The following is an 18,076-nucleotide window of genomic DNA, read 5'->3' on the forward strand; positions in this document are numbered from 1 at the left end:
TGTAGGTAAATCTCCATTGTGCTTTCCTTGGCTTCATATGGTTGACACTAGACATGTTCGAATACCGAATAATAGATTTTGAATTGTATACCGAATCAAATCAAGAAATTAAACAAACAGAATACTGAAATGAATATTTAATAATGAATACATATAAGAAAATTCATCATGAAGTTTAATGCTTACAAACTTTGTGCAAGAAAACACAGAACTCCTGTTCGGGAGTCGACTTGTATTCCACAATAAGAATGTTGCAAGCTTCCAATAACTTATGTACCTAGGAATAAAGATGTACAGTGTGGTCTACTCTTTTTAAAGCGAACGCTCAATTAGTATGCCGGCACTGATTACAACTCAGTTCTATATGAAAGTCTGGAAAATATTTTTTTAATGAATGTAGAACACCTGCCTGTCAAATAGAATCAAGTGCTTTTTGCTGTCTGAAGGTGAATAAATAGCAAAGTCATGTTGCACCAAATAATCTTATCAGGTTTTCAGATTAATAATTGACCTCTTTATTATGGCTATCTTTTATTGCATACAAAGCTTCCCTTTCTAGTTTCCCTCCAAAATACAGAAGGGTTTTCCTAGCTTTTTGCGCAGGTGGGTTTTGCGGGCTATGATCAGCTTCTGAAGGTCAATCTGCATGATAGATGAAAGTGTGGACCACGCATCACATGACTCGATCACTGCTTCACGTGTGGCTATATGCGTAGCCATCATTAGCCCTGCGTGGTTCGACCATGGTAGAGCCAGGGGCTTAGCCAGGAGGAGAGAGCAGGGGCACGTCTCTAAAATCGGTAGGCCCAAGGAAGTTTGCGTTAAGGCGCTGACCACTCCTGCTGTTTCACCGAATATCCGAGAGATCAAATAGCAGATATTCGATTTGCAAATCTAATTATTCAAACGTTTACTATTCAATGATATCCAAGTATTTGTACAGTTTTATTTGATAACAACATTTGACCATTTTAACCATTTTCAGGTGCTACGTGCATAATTATGCACATGAAGGTAGTGCACCAAAATCAAAAACGCTGATTAAAATTTTAATATTTGAAACATGTTGCAAACATCTTTAACCACTTCTGATTGGACCTGTACTGCCAAGTGCTTTCCGTAAATTGAACTGGAAGGCATTTGCCCTCAATGTCAGTTTGTTCTTCATGTAGCAAGTCCCCTTTTTTCATTGTTTTCAGAATGTTTTACATCAGGAATATATTTCAAGTTTCTTTTCAACTATGGTAGCCATGAAATAGTTGTTATTCTTATAACTTATGTTACTGTAAAGAGTTCTCAAATGGAATACACATTCTATAAACTTGACAAAACTCCCTGAAGAATTGAAAATTCCAAATCCATTCTAAAGCTGTAGAGTTTTCATGATTCTGAAGGTACAAGAAATGTGCTGACACTAAGTTTTCAATGGACAGAATTAAATGGCACCTGAAGATTAACTGCGCTTAGCTACATTTTATGTTCTTGGTCAGCACAGTGTACATTCTTTTCTTGTTGTCACTGCCCTTCTTAACACTGTAAAATGTCAAAATCTCAAGATATTCAGCCAACAAACCAAAATTTTATTATGCCAAGAGGCTAAAGTAAATGAAAAGACAAATTGCAAATGCAGATGAACATTTTGTTAACACTTGGCTTTGTTAATGTACATTTGTGATTTGTCTTTTCATGAATTTGAGCATCTTGTCATACATGTGTGTTGCCATTGAACCAGATATAATTGCTGTTGCGAACAATTTCCATTTCGTTTATTGCATGTTCTTTGTTGGGCATAGTGCCACATTATAGTGGGATGAAGGATGCAACAGTTAACTAGTAGTAGCTTCAATCCAGTTTAGTGCAACATGACAGATGTCATCGAGACCATAGTGGAACCACACGAGTTCTCATGAAATGTTGAGCACTATATGCCATTTGCACGAGTTGGCAAAAATTGCACTTAACATACAGATTTCGTGCAAACATAAATGAGGGTAGTAAATTCATTGACTACCTAAGTGAGGATATGTTGATATACTAATCATTCATTGTCATCTTGGTCCATTCAACAATTATCCAGTTTGATAATTCAGCCATTTCTTTCTGCTCCCATAAAATACAAATTGAGCTTTTACTACACATATATGGAAGTAAATAAACATGCTTCTACCACTTGCATAAATTATAAGTTGTGTGGTGCTGTTAATGTTTAGCACATCATTTTATGCTTACAATATTTAATAACTACAGATATTACACTATGAAAAATTCCACAAAAGGCCCACCTGCTGCTGATGTGAGCTGCCTCTGCCATCAGGGTACTTGACCGGGTAAACATGTGGGTGCGAGTGTAGCCAGCAGGCACGACCATGTGTGTGCCGTAAGGTGATCTGTGAGCCGTGGACCACTGACAAAGGTTGGCCTCTAGTGATGGATGCCAATCCTCCCTGCAATGGCAGAAAGGATGCAAATCTAATAAACATTTATAGCTTCTCAAGAGCATGGTGGACACTGAAATGCCTGGGCAATGTCTCTAATATAACTTCACATAACCTCTCTCTGCTTGACACTTCATCTCCTGCACTACTCTGCACTAGCTCAGTGCTGAGAATCCTGTGAACTCATGCTACATGAAATCTGAATTGTGTAAAACAAATGGTAATGTGCAGATGCCACCACGATACACTGCTGAAACAAATAAAAAGGGGCTGCAGCACCTGAACAGAAAGTGTAGGGGAATTAAAAAGACATCGGATCCCAACACACAACGCTGAGCTCAAACAAAGAGAGAGTCAGCAGAGTGATACCATGAGACAGCTCAAAATTACCTCAAGGCTTGCTTGGAAAGCACTCGTCATAATATTGTCATGAGGACCTGCCCTAGTAAGGAGGCTCAGATGCACATAAAACACACCAAGGTAGATGCTTAGAGGCACCACTGTCATCACAGTTGCCCTCGCAATGAAGTGTGCCCACAGTTTTCCCTGGGAAAAAAAAAACAGTATAAGCTTTATGCAAGCCAAGCATGTGCATTGCAGTCAAGTGTAAAAGGGAACACAGGAACGTAGAGCGCACGCAAATTTTCTCCTCTGGCAAGTGTACGATCGCCCAGCTTTCCAGAGGGCGACTTGTGGTTAGTGGCTCTGCCACCTCTGTACATACCTTTGCAGTCCATTTACATAGTTTAAACGGACCTTTGCAGCTAAAGCATTTGTAACGCGAGATCCGCACAAACATCCCTTTCAACAGTGGACCGCATTGTACTATGATTTCTCATTAAGGGGAGGATCAGAGTTCATGGTTTGTAAAGGTAAACATATTATACTTGCACAAATACAACATGGCCACAAACTCTTTTACTGAATGTTGGTGGCAGCTATTGCGGAAAAAAAAAGTAGCGGTATTCAAGGACTTTCAAGGCCCTGCCAAAACATTTTCGGGAATTAAGGAGCCCCAATGCCTACCAGTTTAAAAACAAAACACTGTGTTAAAGAATGACAAAACCCTTTTTATTGCACATGGAACAAAAAAGCATGTGCTCGCTAAGTCTTTTTCACATAAACCATCACCAGCCACCACAAACAAGATGGCTACCCACCACAAAACAGCTTCCTACACTTTTATGGTACTAGTGTCTACAGGAGACGAAAGTATGGCAGTTCAGCCAGCTTGAGAATGATGGGCACTACATGAATTTGCCTAAACATCGTCTTTCTGTCTTCAAACAGTTTTGTGACTTTTCAAATTGATCACTTTCAACATTAGATTGCATTATCAATGCAGCCATGCACAATGATTCTGCATTTGTGCAGAGCTTAATTGCCTTGCTGTTTTTCTATTACAAGACCATGAGTATTTGGAAATTTAGAAAGCTCAAGTGCAATGAGTAATGCGACAAGAACATTTGAAGCCACAAGCACAAGTTCATGTACTAACCATCATTCTCTGGTAGCTAACTGATCACAGTACCATAGTTCCCTCTAGTTTTTTTTTTTAGGAAAATGTCATGAAGATGCCAATTGAATTGGATTTGCTTGACCCTTGGCTCACATAAACCTTGTGGTGAAATACACAAAGCTCAGCTGAAGGCAAGATTAAATAATTTTTAATCACTTGACGAAATTGAAGGATTTTCAAGTCCAGAAAATGGCAGTTTCATATTAAAAAGTTCTCAAGGTCGTATCGCTGTGAACCCTGGTGAATGAGCCCTAAACAAAAGACCAATTTAATTTACACCTCCTGTTCAACACGCTGCTAATCCCTAATCTCTGAGCTATACCTTGCATTTATGAATGAAAGACTGCACTTTTATTTCTGGTTAGATTTGACAATATACAGCACATTGAAGAGTAAAAAAAGAATCATTGACGATTATGATGGCCGCTAATGCGAAATTTGAGCAAAGCTCTGTGAGTCTTTTCATTGCACAATATATTTGCCAATGCGGACAATCTGTCTCGTGCAGCACATTGCAAACAAAGCGAAGTATGTTGCGAATACCTCGCTAATCTGTACGTTGTGAGAGACAGCGCATGGGTGATGCATGGGTGCAATTCATAGCAGTTGCCACAGACAGACCTCCCAGACAATGCGCACTACTCTGGCACTATCTCGTAGCCATTGTTGCCATGCTACACTTTTCTTCTCACGCTTTTGCCATACCCTCCTCCTCCACTTTCCTCCTCATACGTTTCATCCCCCCCCCCTCCTGCGCTCCATATTTGCTCTTTCGTTCTTCCCTGTGCTCTTTCACTTGGTTATGTCGGTGCTCACCACATAAATGGCTGCCTAAAAGCTGCGCTCTAAAACTTAAACAAGAGCTTTCATTGAAATTACCTCCAGTGTATGTCACGCCTCCCAACTTCAACATTGCAAAATGTACAGTCTGGCCAAGCTAACTCAACAATATTTATGCAGTGAAGACTCGACAAGCTCTGCTGAGTTGGCCAATTTTTTACTCCGACAACTACACTATTCTAACACTGCCTCATACTTTAGCATGTGCTCAAGAGTGTACACTGTTTAGACTACTATGTTCCAGTAGGCTACAATGCAATGCAATGTAAAGGACAAAGCAAGACTAATTATCACTCAATCCAGACAGAAAAAACATGCGGATCCCATGCATTGTGGGAATCAATGTAAGCAAAGCTTTCTGCGCTGTTTGCTTTGATTGACGATAATTAACAGTGATGTCGACGGCAAATGTTTAATTTCTCCAACATCCAGTCCAACACAAGAGTGGTGAGTTGATGTTAGATGCTACCTTGCATGCACGACTGCTGTTTGTCTGCGTAGTACACAGAACAAACAGAGGGAAGTGTTTGCTTGAGGTGGTGTTGTGCGCCATACTTCATAACCACTGAGAGGGTTGAGCATATTCATTGCCTCACATGGTGCATTGCACCATGGCAGAAGTATTCAACTAATTGAATTTATGGGGCTGTACGTGCCAAAACCACAATTATGAGGCATGGCAGACTCCGGATTAATTCTGACACTGTGGTGTTCTTTAATGTGTCCCTAAATTTAAGTGCACAAGTGTTTTTTTTATTTCACCCCCTCGAAATGCAGTTGTCACGGTCAGGATCAAGCCTGTGAACTCGAGCAGTGCGGCTGCCAAAAAGCTGCAGCGGCAAGCACTGAAGTGCTGACTTGACATGTGACCACTTCCACAGTGTTGCCAAGACACTGCAGTATGCTTTAATGCAGCTCTGCTACTGCATACCCTTAGTAAGTTGTCCGCTTGACAAATTAGCATGGTGTTTATTCACATACCGTACCGTACCCTGAACTTATATTATCCTGTTAGCCCGCAACCGCAGTCGTGTCTATAATAGTAGCGTTTCCTCGCCTTCTCACGTCAACTTCTCCCAAACAGCCCCCCTCCCCCCTCTGTATGGAAACTGCAAGTAAAAACTGGCAAGGCTGTTATTTACTTGTTTCACTTGTGTTATTCACTTGCGTTGGTTCTATGCATTCTCTGCCTCCTCTTCCCTTTCTTCTATAACATGCTATCTAGCTTCCCTCTGGGCTTTGCACGTTAGTAGAAAGGTAAGCACTGCAATTGCTGCAATGCTTGTGCGGGGGATCACGGATAATTACAGCTGTCAAGAGGCTAATATGGCCACGCACAGGGAGCTTCAGAGGGCGCTGTGCACATTTGACGCAGCACAAAGGTCCAAATTAGTTTCTTGCGTCATCTTTCCTCTCTGCCTTGCTCCTGCCATGTATGCACATGCTCTGAACCACTCTATGTAGCAAAATGCAAAAGAAAGATGGTCAAATTAATGCCTACCTCCTCTAATAGCCCTCTAATTTTGTTGCTTTAGCTGCCTGGTACTATGAGAAAAGCAACATTTATAGCTTGCAAATGTTACGTTCACATTCTTGAATATGTGCCACAAGCCTGTGTCATGGCTCAAGACTGCATTGTGACCTATAAATTGGTATCTTATACCATTTTCTCCAAATGAAGTTTACCACTGACGCTTCTCATTGAAGTGGTCCTGGAAGTCAACGAATCCCACAAGGCACAAGGCTAACCAATGCACACTGGAAAAGTTAAGAGTACAGGTTAACTTAGCCTGTATAAAGCTCGGCAGCATTTGCCCTGCCCAGACAATGCTCTTACACCAGACACACAATTGTGCCTGTGCCACACAATTTTCTTATAAATGCAGGTGAAATAACAAATGCACATGCATCACTGTTTTGAGAAGTGGCACCGATGTCACACGTACACTTCTAATCATGAACGGGGCCGATCCAGACAGAATTTATTGATCGCTATCAACAATGGTCGCTGCTACACAGTCCAACGATCCGGGTCGAGTTATTATCGTCTGGAACTCTCAGAACTGCATGATGCCTTGGCTACAAATTCAGATTTAAATATGGTTAAATTTTTACAATACTTCAATTTTACAACTTACTATTGCAGACAAAAAACGTTTTTAAACATTTTTTTTATTGAGCTGCCTTCACTTTTTCAATGTACCACGTTCAGAATACTGCACTAGAGGGCGCAGGCTTCAGCCTGCGATTGCAGTCAAGAGGTCTGATCACGATTCACGAATTGCGATTATCCAGATTCGTATCCTGCAAGATTGCGATCGCAAATGACAGTGTAGCAACACTTGATCCAGATCAAGCTCAATCTGGATCAGCTCCAATCGTGAACAGAAGTGTACGTGAGGCACCGGTATAACACTCATCTCCACGCTTAAAGAAGCCAGCCCAGCCCTCTCCAAGAAATCTTGCAGCAGTAGTAACAAGTGATATGAATGTAGATGATGACATTGAATAATATTTTATGTACATTGGAGATACTAAAGAATGCTATGTTTAGTTCACAGGTGTGGTGGTTTGGAAAAAAACGAGGACTACGCAATGAAGTTGCTATGCTTAGACCTACTCCCGTATATAGTATTCAAGGTCATGTTTTAAATCTAGCACTCTAGGTATGAAAATATCAACACATGTAACTTTGAAAATACATTCCCATCTCTTTTACCATCTCAGCATACAAAATCTCACTGAAGTAAGCTAGCAAAAGTTTAAATGCAAGTTCAAATTACACCAAAGAATGGCTTTCCTTTAAAGTGTCTATGCCATCAAAATACCTTTGGCATCATTGCAAAAAGAAGCTTAAATGCTATATTTTTCCCTTTATTCTCTAAAGAAGGCACCTTTTCAGTGCATGCTGATTTGCTATCGCAAAGTCAACATCACGAGTCTCAATATTAAAACAAGGTTCATTTAAAAAATGAATAATGTAGTTTAATGTCAATGAGTGCTTCATTTCTAAAAATGAGGCATGCACAATAGTAATCTGTCAGGAAAGTGGCATTCACACTCACATCTGAGAGAGAGCTGTTTCCAAGCATTTTCCAAAAATCTCTAGCCATTATGTAGACTGCTAAAAGCATAGAAAAAATGCCTATGTACTTGACGCTGAAAGAAAATAGGCAAAGAAAAACATTATTAGTCTTCTAAAGTAAAACATTTTACTTAACGCAAAGGACACGGGAGTGTGCAAGGGCTCCTACCACATGGAACACGTGAGAAATGAGACAGACAGGATCAACCATAGCCACCAAGAGAATGTGAATGATCTGTAATAAAGAAACATGATGTTAAAAAAATCTAGGTGGCTATCACATGTCATTTATAAAATGACATGACAAAGTTTCGTGCCTCTCACTGTAGCTTATAAAGCTACAGTGAGAAGCGTGATCAGCACAAAACTTACAACTATCATTTCACCCACTTCGGTTCATAGCAACTGCATTCTCATGTGTTGCAATAATTACATTTTAATTATGATAGTCTCGATTCAGTGTGGTATATAACTGCTTCTGGAAAGCTTGTGCTAGGCTTGGCAGACAGCCTCCAGACATGAGTGTTCAGTTTGTGACATTTCTAGTGACCAGATGTATATGTACCACACTGTCATACCTAGAACAGATTAAACAATAGAAATAGTACAAGGCTTGAGGCAACATGGCTTGAGACAAGTATGAGGCAGTAGTAACCTGCCATCTGAAATCCATTTAACTGATAATGTAGCAGTACTAAATACAAAACCTAACATTTACACTAGCGCTAGCCAAAAATACTACAGGCGAGTGTGTCAGATCATTAAATGTTTCTATTAGCATACTTAATGGAAAAGACGGCTAAGGTGATCTGATTTTGTGAAACATATAACCTTTGTCATTCATATGAAGCCAAGAAAAGCATGGCTGAAATTATCTGTCCATTTTAATTGAAGTGTAGAAACAACAACAGAAAATGAAAGCAGATGAAAAAAAAAATTTGTGGCACCGGTGGGAGCTGAACAGACGCCTTCTGCATCACACTTGCGATGCTCTACCAATTGAGCTACAGCAGTAGCTGTCCCTATGTCCACTTTCTTGGGTATTTATGTATGTGTGCTAGGTCTACCCCTAGGAGTGTTAGCTGGCACCAATCATAGCCATGATGGCAGATGTGGAACATCCTTTCAACTGCAGGCATCCCCCAAATGGCCACCAAGCCCTTGTTTGCCACCTAAAGACATCAAGGCTTCCACAGTCAAGACCCCCATTATGCAGCGAGGGAGAAGAATCGAGGTAACCGAGGGGCTAGAGTTATTGTTAACAACTAGGCCAGACAATGAAGCCAATAAAAATTTCCCATGCTTTCCTTAGCTTCATGTGGTTGTTACTATTAAAAATTATGCCCCCTTGGTTCACCCTATTCTTTTGCCTCTTTGCTATTCATAAATGCTACAAGAAATTAAAAGGATACGAACACACCAGCTAGTAATTACACTGCAAGCATGCCAGCCTTAACAAAAATATATTAGAAACATTGGAGAACTGACGTAACAAATCAAAAGAAAGAATCATGCACCCTGCACAATGTTAAATATATAGCAATAAAAACAGTAGCACTACCATAAGGACAGCTGAGCTGAAGAGACCGGAGGGAAAAAAAACAATGCATAGGATTTTTCCGTAATAAAAAGGCAGGTGTCATATAGGCTACTACAAACAAGAAATTAGAGAGGCTTTGGAGCTATTAAAGGCGAAATGCAACGAATTTCACCGTGGCTGCATTGGTTACACATTAGTACCATATCAGTATTGAAGCAACCTTGGCAAAGCTGCAGATCTGGTAAATATAATTTTTCTTATTAACAGCCTTTTAAAGAGCCGCTGAGCAGACATAGGCACCTGGTGGTTAGTGGATATGATGTAAGATTTTCAGCACGCCACAGGCATAGCTTGATCTCTGAGGTAATGCCCAGCTGCTGTGCTGCACTGGTTCTTAACGATAAGGGTTCTGCATCATTTCCAGCATGCAGTAAGTGGCAGCATTTTCTTCCGTTCCGCTATGAAAAATGACTATTTTTGCTAGCTTTTTTGCTATGCATTCACTTGTATTTTAAATGTAAAATTTTGCATGCAGGATGCTTGTATATGGACACTAAGCCTATTCTGAATGGTCTCAAATTTTGTTGCAGTCAACCTTTCATAAAATATGGCATTGCTCAACCAAATAGGAAAAACCACACCAGCAAGCACATGCAGTAAGCAAATATGCCTTTCAATGGCCCAACATCCATATGGGAGATTCCTTGATGGTCTGTCAAACATACATTGAAAGAAGACGCAGAAACATGAAGGGTGTACAATGATATTACACTTGACTAAAGCTTTTGTAAAACGCTCATGTTTTGTTGATACAAGCACTTGCATTACTGTAACAAGGAAAATGTTTGGGGAGGTTATCCAAGTGTGCAGTGAAAGGGCATACTGCCTTTTTAAACTGCATAAAAACATGCCTGCCTCTACCTTTCATACTGGGAGGAGATACATCAAAAATCGTTAACGGATCTTGACATTCTAAAAACGTGGACTGTGACTCATTAGCGATTAGCCTTGTATGCCTAATCCAAGGATGACAGGAAAATGGCATTTCCGTGAAGCACTCCCTGTGCCTCAAGCTTCTCCACTCCTGCAATAATAGCTTGAACCTAGGAACTTTTATACTGGTTTGTTCCATACAGATTAATGTGTATAGTGGCTTTTAAAGAAGAAAAGTGAAAGCCCACACAAAGGCAATAGGGTGTGGTTCAATCTTCACAACGCATTGTAGGAATTTGCACTGCATTTATTTATTTATTGTATGGAATGTCTATATGACTAGTAATGCAACTAACAAAAACTCTATATTGAACCACAATGTAGGCAGGGGAAAAATTATGGCAAGGTTTTTCTCACTTGGCCTTTTTTGCTTGCCTCCCAAAAACATATTGCTTTCAGCACACTCAAGTGACTAAAAATAGTTGCCACAATTTTGGGACTTTTTATGTACTCTGCTATCAAGAAATATGCAGGTTTCAGGATTAAATGTGTGAGCTCTATTTCTATTACCAAGTGATCAGGCTTCATCAAGGTTGTCCTTAGCCAAAGTGCAGACAACTTAAAGTAACAATTTTTGAGCAGCCCAACAATGTAGCAATCATAACTGACCTCTGTTTCCGGAACTTGAGCAAAGCAAGCAGGCCCAGTGCTGAGAAGCACATCAGGATGGCTTCCATGAGGACAAACCGTGATTGGGTAAGAAGAGAGTTCTCAAAAAGTACAAGTATGGCAGCCAAGGCTGCTGACACTTGGGCCAAACCAAGTGACAGTGCAAGGTGGTAAGTGACAGGCACCAACAGTGAGCCAAACAATGCTGGCACAAGTCGTAAAGCCCACAATGGGACTGATGCACTGTAACCTAGAAAGAAATAGGCAAAAGGCATCCTCTCAGACTGGCTTTCATGCAGCAAGTGCTTGATCTATCAAGGCTTGAGCTGAATAATGTGCAAAGTGCAAGTATAAAATTGCTCTTTCCGTGAAAATGAAGGCACAATGCAAAGGATGCACAAATATTCAAAATTTCAAACAAGAGTACTGCTTTGCAATGAATTCACATTCAATGAAAGTATTTGACGTTCAATATTTTGGAACAATCACTTTTGGTGCAATATATTAGCCTAACATAAGTGAAGCATGGTGGTTACTTACCCACTGCACCAGGAAACTGTTATTAATATAACTTTGTCAAAAGCACTAAGCAATTTCAAATTTAGGGCTCAATACACAAAGCAGTTAAAAATAATGAACACTGCATAAATAACCATCCATGTGCTGAAAAATAATTAGTCAAATTATAGTGAAGGAGCTACACAATCTCGGACTGTTCTTACATAAGAATGGATTTGCGAAAAAAGTTGATTTCCTTCATACCAAAGTTGACAGTGTTCATAAAATGATCTTTATTTAAACTGAGGTATTATACATATACAAAGGACAGTTCAATAAAGTTTTGATAGTGGTTTCCCCATGAACAACCTTTAGACTTAAGTTACAAAGCAGAGCAAATTTTCCAGGTAGAAAATGCACTCCTTACATTGATAACAGAATATGTTTTGTTCTAATTCAAAACCTTGTATGTTGTCTAGAGTCATACTGAAAGCACTCAACAGAGAAAAAAGTAAAGTCAGGTCACTTACTCCCACCTATCCTGTCAAATTCACTGTCGCCATCGAAGCCTGCCAGATATCCTGGAACAGGAAACCACCACAATTGTTGCCAGAAACAATACACAAGAGGTAAAGTTGCATAAAAGACAACTGCTTAAACTTACATGCAAAGTGGCTGCTTCATCATACTATGATAAACAAGATATGCAAAAAGTTAATATTCCATGCAGGCTAATGCAGCTATGCTGCATACAATAAAGCAAGATGCAAGATCATATAAAGTGACACATGTAATGAAAATTTCACCAAGTTATAGAACATTAAATATGTCAGGGAATGCCCTCAAGTCAAAACATGACGGAAAAAATTTAGCTACACTTTTTCTACAATAGGCAGGCACCTATTTTCTTTGCTTTGCTTGGTTTGGTGCACCTTTATGGGTTCCTGTGGTGGCAAAGATTTTTTACAATACTGTGTGGAAAACGTCACTTTATGCAATGAGAACACAATGAGGAGAATGGAGGGGCTCATTTCTTGTATATACCAACCACTTGAAGTTAACAGACAATGAAGCAAAGGATAGTATAAAGGAACTTAACAGTGTTTTGTAATTTAAATGTAAAAATAATAATGACCGGGGAAATAAAAGGTGGATGAAAAATACAACTTGTCACTGGCGAGAGATGAACCCAGAACCTGCACAGGAGGTGTGCAATGCTCTACCAATCGAGCTATGGTCGCAGCTGTCCCCTTGTCCACATTCTTCATTATTTATGCAAGTGTATTAAATCTAGCCCTGGGAGTGTTAAGCCAGTGCCACACAGGGCATGGCAGTGGATGTGGAAAACCCTTTCAATCGCACACATCATGTAGTATGCAAACAGGAGCTGGTCAAAAAAACCCTCATATGCTACCTTAAAGGAGCCCTGAAACACTTTTCTAACTAATGATAGAATGGCCTCACTATTAAATCACATTGTCCTACGAATCTCATGCTCAGTTTTTCATGTCAGTTTCATGACTCAGTTTTTCATGTCGCTCTACAATTTTCTCATTGACACCTTGCATCTAATTATATTATTTGAGAAGTTGGTTAAGATTAATTATGTAATTAGACAGAATGCAAAAAATAATCTGAGTATCTCCAAGTGATGGCAAACAACCTTACCTTGGTTCTGTCCAGCTACATGGCATTTGCAAATTTTTTAAGATTGGCTAAAGTTACGTGGGAGCTATGGTAGCTCATGGCAGCTATGGTAGACTATGCTATACAGCACGACGCTGTTATCTCGGAGGCCACGTGCAGAAGATGCAGCTATGCACAATATAAAGATGAGATTATTTTTCAGTCTTTTTAAGATCAAAGACAAACATATTTATCATTTATTTACTAAAAATTAGCAATTACGTATTACTGAGGGCCCCTTAAAAAAGCATCAAGGCTGCTAGAGTCAACATGCTTGCTATGCAATGAGTGAGAAGAATCATGCGTACTGAGGACGCCTCAATAGCTCAATTGGCAGAGTGCCGCATATGTCATGCCAAGTTTGTGGGTTTGGCTCTCACCAGCAGCAAGCTGCCTTTTCTTCAATTTTCATCATATAGTCTACATTTTAATTAAAAAAGAGTTCATTTCCCTTATGCTTTCCCTGGCTTTAATGTCTGTAGGCTCCATATAGTTGACTGTATGCTACAAATTCTGAAATATGATTGGCAGCAAATCTTCAACTTCCTTGTTGTATGTGTACCGCTATTTCTGCTTATTGGCTTACAGGAAGTGACCCGAATACTGGACGCTAGAACCACAAGTAGTTTGAATGCCCATCTAAAAAATATGGCATGAAACTTGCTAGTGGCATGTAGCAGATTACATGCTTGACAAACGTATTCCAAGCACTGACAATGTCTGCAATTTAAAAGGAGGGGTGTGGGAGCAACTACTCAGCCTTGATGTACCTGTGATGTATGAGTAGCAGCAAAATTTTTTAACTATGGTGCCAACTTCGTGAACTATATTCATTTTTTTTTTCTTTTTGGTAAGCAGTGACACTGCAGACATAAGCACACAGGCATTTTGTTCACTTCTTTCTTTGATGTTTCAGAATGACACCACCAGCACATGCCTTCAACAGCAACTCAGTGAGCAAGTAAAATTTACTGACAGCCTCTTAATAATGTGGTAGCTTCTCTTTGTCTGCTGTCAACATTTCTGCAGTAACACATAGGGTCAGTTAAACAAGTGTGATGGGCTTTGCGACTCTGAATTACTTTCTAGCAGTGACAATGTAACTGCTGATGATTTGGGGCAGCAAATGGAAGAAAAGCATTAGAAGAACTAGGTAAAAAAACAGCACTTACATAAAAAACATTGCATAAAAAGGAGTGCAATCACAGAAGCTTGAATTTTCAAAGAAGCTCAAAGAAATTGATGCTGGCATGAATTTTCACACATTATTTGAGAAACTTGGTTCACTATTCTTGTTGATGAATGCATCAGGTAGCTCAACTAAAAAAATTAAACTCCAGAATGAACTAAGCAAAGAATGAAGGGAGGTGGGCGGGGGGGATAGACCTAGTTCAGCTCTTTTCACTCATTTGTTCGTCTCATTATGCATCAATAGGAAATGCCAGAGCACTGTTAAAATTTCCTGCAGTATTGAGAAGGAAACTGCCTATAGGAGAATTTAAAGTCACATCATGTATTGAAGCCAGTACCGCCCGTTATTTGGTGTACCAAGATGCACAGCTACGGAGCTGATGCTGAATAAGTGACACGTCTGAAAACAAGCCACCTTATTTTTTTACCTGCTAGTGCAACCAACTGCTTTCCAAGAGGAGGATGTGAATCAAAAAAGAAAATATTTTTCATGTACAAGCTTGCGAATTTTCCGTAATGCAACTCGTCGAATCTGCAAGATAAATACAACATTAGAAAACATGCTGCCCCAACACACATAACTGCAGCAAAATGGCATGAAACCACTTGGAAAAAAAAAAAAAAAAGACGTTAGCACGCGTTAAGATGTAATCCAAAAAACGGGTTACTTAATACAATAAGTGATTATAAATTCGGTTAACATATACATTTGAAGATATAAGTCAGATTCAACACTTACACGATGCTTCGTGGATATTCTAGTCTCCACATTCTTGTCAGGAGCGCCAGGAAAAACAGAGCCACAGACATTGCATCAATTTCGATCTTGACCGTGAAAGCTTTGGAGGAGCCATTTAGCCACGAGCTCAAGTAACTAACTGCGCTGTTCGTTTCCGTACGAGGAACCTGTAGGACGAGATTCCTTGGTGGTCAACAAACAAGCAGATACACATATTCTTGACCAAGTGCATTAGCAAGTAGCAAAGCAAAACAATATGTCAAATGAGCCTACATTATGATTATATAATGCACGATCACTTAGAAAGTCACCGTGTCCACATTAGAACGTGCCGTCGCGGGAATTTACGCGATAATTCTTCGATATATTTAGACACGAGTCCAACAATTCTGTGACAGCTTGAGACAGCAACATACAAATGCGATAGCACACAAACAGTATCACAAAGCGTGAAACGTTGGCTTACTTACCTCTGATACTACTTTTGCGGCACCGTCGTGACGAAGCGTACCGTTAGCGCTGCTGGGGTCGTCGCTCCCTTCAAGCACTTCAACAGATGACAAGCTCTCCGAGTCAGCGGCCGCTTTCGCTGCGCTTCTTTTTCTACTTTTCACCTCGCTCATGTTCCAGCGTTATGTAAAGTACTGTTGGCACTTACGAGTAATAAGTGTAGCAACTACAGTAAATGTATGGCGAATTCCATTAAATATCCGAACTACCACCTGCCCAAGCATCAGATACTAAATACACCGTACCGTACGCAAAGCCTCCACCACGTGGCAGCCATATTGGCTAGCGGAACTACATCACAGGTCACATGGCGCTTTGACCCCTTTTGACGGCTACTTCCGCTGTTTCACTTTTGGTATGCACCTGATGCACGCATGTTCTGTGATGCACGTCTGTGCGTGATTGCATGTAGTCTAGCGATCGCCTTTGTGAAGTGACAGCGGAGGCCACAGCCCGCCACGGCGACAGCTTGCGCAAACGCGTTCTGTGCCCACTGAATCAACTAGCAGTCGTAGAAGAGGCTGCTAGGAGCGTTCCTGCTGAATACCGAACATCGGTGACCGACACCGGTTTATAGCAGTGTATACCGGTCCCCGAGATGGCTTCGGAAGGCGATGACAGTTGTGAGCAACCGAAGGAAGCCGAAGATGAGTTGGTGGCACGACAGCAAGAGGCGAGGACCTACCTCAGACAGCAGTTCCTGCGATGCATGACAGGATTGGCAGGTCACGCCGCCACGTTTCACATGCATGAAAAAACTACTGTGAAGGGGACGTTCCGTTGTTGTGACATTGAAGTGCAGAACTTGGGCGTTTCCGATCTGTTGACCGCATTGGGCCGTCAGCCTGCAGCTATACTTAGGGCTGGTGATGTAATCAGTTTCACCGTGAGCGACTTGGGTATCACCGCAATTTCTTCTCGCAATGACAAATAGAATGGCATGTCATATCGTGGAATGAACTTTGCTGTTTACCTGTGACTGATGTGCAGAACACTACCATCGGCTGTGCGGTGCGCACAGTAGGCTACTGTGCCTTCCACTGCGGCGTGCGCCGGCTTCTTTTAAATTTGTGGGCCTGGATTGTTTGGGCGCAGCGTGTTCTCGAATTACGCTGTTTCTCGTTACTTTGTTTTTCTTCTTTTGATACCGTAAAATATGCTGCACGAAGTGCGTGCGCGATACATATATATATATACATACATACATATATTACAACATTGGCTGTTGAGGGCTCTTTCAGCTACAAAACCCCCGAAGTCGCCGTCGTCGTTTTCGCACGAAGGTGGCCGAGTAGAATGTACGAGACGTTCATGTAGAACGAAGTCTGCCTCCATAGTACAGAAATGCGCTGCCAGAGCGTCCATATGAAACTAACCTACCATCTCTGGACTGAACGCTCACGGTAGTACCCTATAGTAGTGCTGTGTAAATAAGTAAACGTAGCGTTGCATCTCTGCGCACGACAGTGGACGTGCGATGATTCAGCTTCAGTCGGTATGGGCGCGCCGACTGCAACGCCGTTTTGGGCACTAGTCCAACCATTTTTCTAATGCACCTACGTTCGCTCTAAATATTTACGTATTGTGGGATTTGTAAAGCAGCTCAAGTACTTCGTAGCTAAGCACCCTATCTGGAATGAACAGATGCAATGAAAATACACACAAAATACAAGCTGCATGTTCAGGCCAGAAAATCTTTTCAATATAGTTTTGCCATTTTACCAATGAGAAAATTTACTGGCAGCTGTACTGCACATTCCATGCATGCATAAGCTGTGTAGTTTACATAACAAATTTAGAATGTTAAAATCTTTTGAATAATTTGTAGAAGCCAAGAAGTAAATCTTCAATGATGCGTTCAATTTATATGGAACATTGTACATTATCTTCCCTTGTCTACTAACATGGTGGAGCTCCAGCAGTGAATGCACAGGCTTGTGCATTCAAGCCTGTGCACAGATTGTGCAAGGCTATTTGGGCAATAGTCCTACCTTAAAAAAAATTATGGGGCAGCTTAACATCCCAAGATTGCAAAATGTGTTATGAAGGAAGCCATAGTGGAGGTTTGCAGATTAATTATGACCACCTAGGGTTTTTCAATGTGCGGTCAAAGCACGGTAGACAAGCATTTTTACTTTCCATCCTCACAGTTGCAGCCAGGAATCAAACCTATGACCTTGTGCTCAGTAGCACAATGCCATATTCACTGTGGCAAGTAGTCCTACCCCATAAATTGTTGAAAACAGTATTTTTCTTAAATTGTCCTCCAGCATGACGGCTGTTATGTCACATAAAAGCTTAATGCAAAAATATTTTCAGTTTACATCAGTTACAAATGGCTTCATGAAATAATTTTTGTTCACTGTCGATAGTTTTAATTTTGTTTCATGCTACAGTATGCACTTACAGGTGCACTGGCTTTCGAATAAGG

At 40.6% G+C, this 18,076-nt stretch overlaps 1 protein-coding gene across 1 annotated transcript in view; it reads right to left on the reverse strand.

The window, feature by feature from the left end:
* Positions 1-15,921, reverse strand: part of rt (Protein O-mannosyltransferase rt) — a 51,328-nt gene extending 35,407 nt beyond the window's left edge. Inside the window, exons 1-9 of the mRNA XM_065432867.2 lie at positions 15,606-15,921; positions 15,136-15,302; positions 14,825-14,928; positions 12,050-12,100; positions 11,022-11,271; positions 8,049-8,114; positions 7,860-7,953; positions 2,826-2,981; positions 2,283-2,444 (exon numbers count right to left, since the gene is read on the reverse strand). Coding sequence (XP_065288939.1) covers positions 2,283-2,444; positions 2,826-2,981; positions 7,860-7,953; positions 8,049-8,114; positions 11,022-11,271; positions 12,050-12,100; positions 14,825-14,928; positions 15,136-15,302; positions 15,606-15,758 — 1,203 coding nt within the window. The 5' untranslated portion in view covers positions 15,759-15,921. The remainder of the gene's footprint in view (positions 1-2,282; positions 2,445-2,825; positions 2,982-7,859; positions 7,954-8,048; positions 8,115-11,021; positions 11,272-12,049; positions 12,101-14,824; positions 14,929-15,135; positions 15,303-15,605) is intronic.
* Positions 15,922-18,076: the final 2,155 nt, after the last annotated feature.

The sequence above is a fragment of the Dermacentor albipictus genome, chromosome 1 (assembly GCF_038994185.2).
Source record: "Dermacentor albipictus isolate Rhodes 1998 colony chromosome 1, USDA_Dalb.pri_finalv2, whole genome shotgun sequence".
NCBI classification, from domain to species: Eukaryota; Metazoa; Arthropoda; class Arachnida; order Ixodida; family Ixodidae; genus Dermacentor; species Dermacentor albipictus.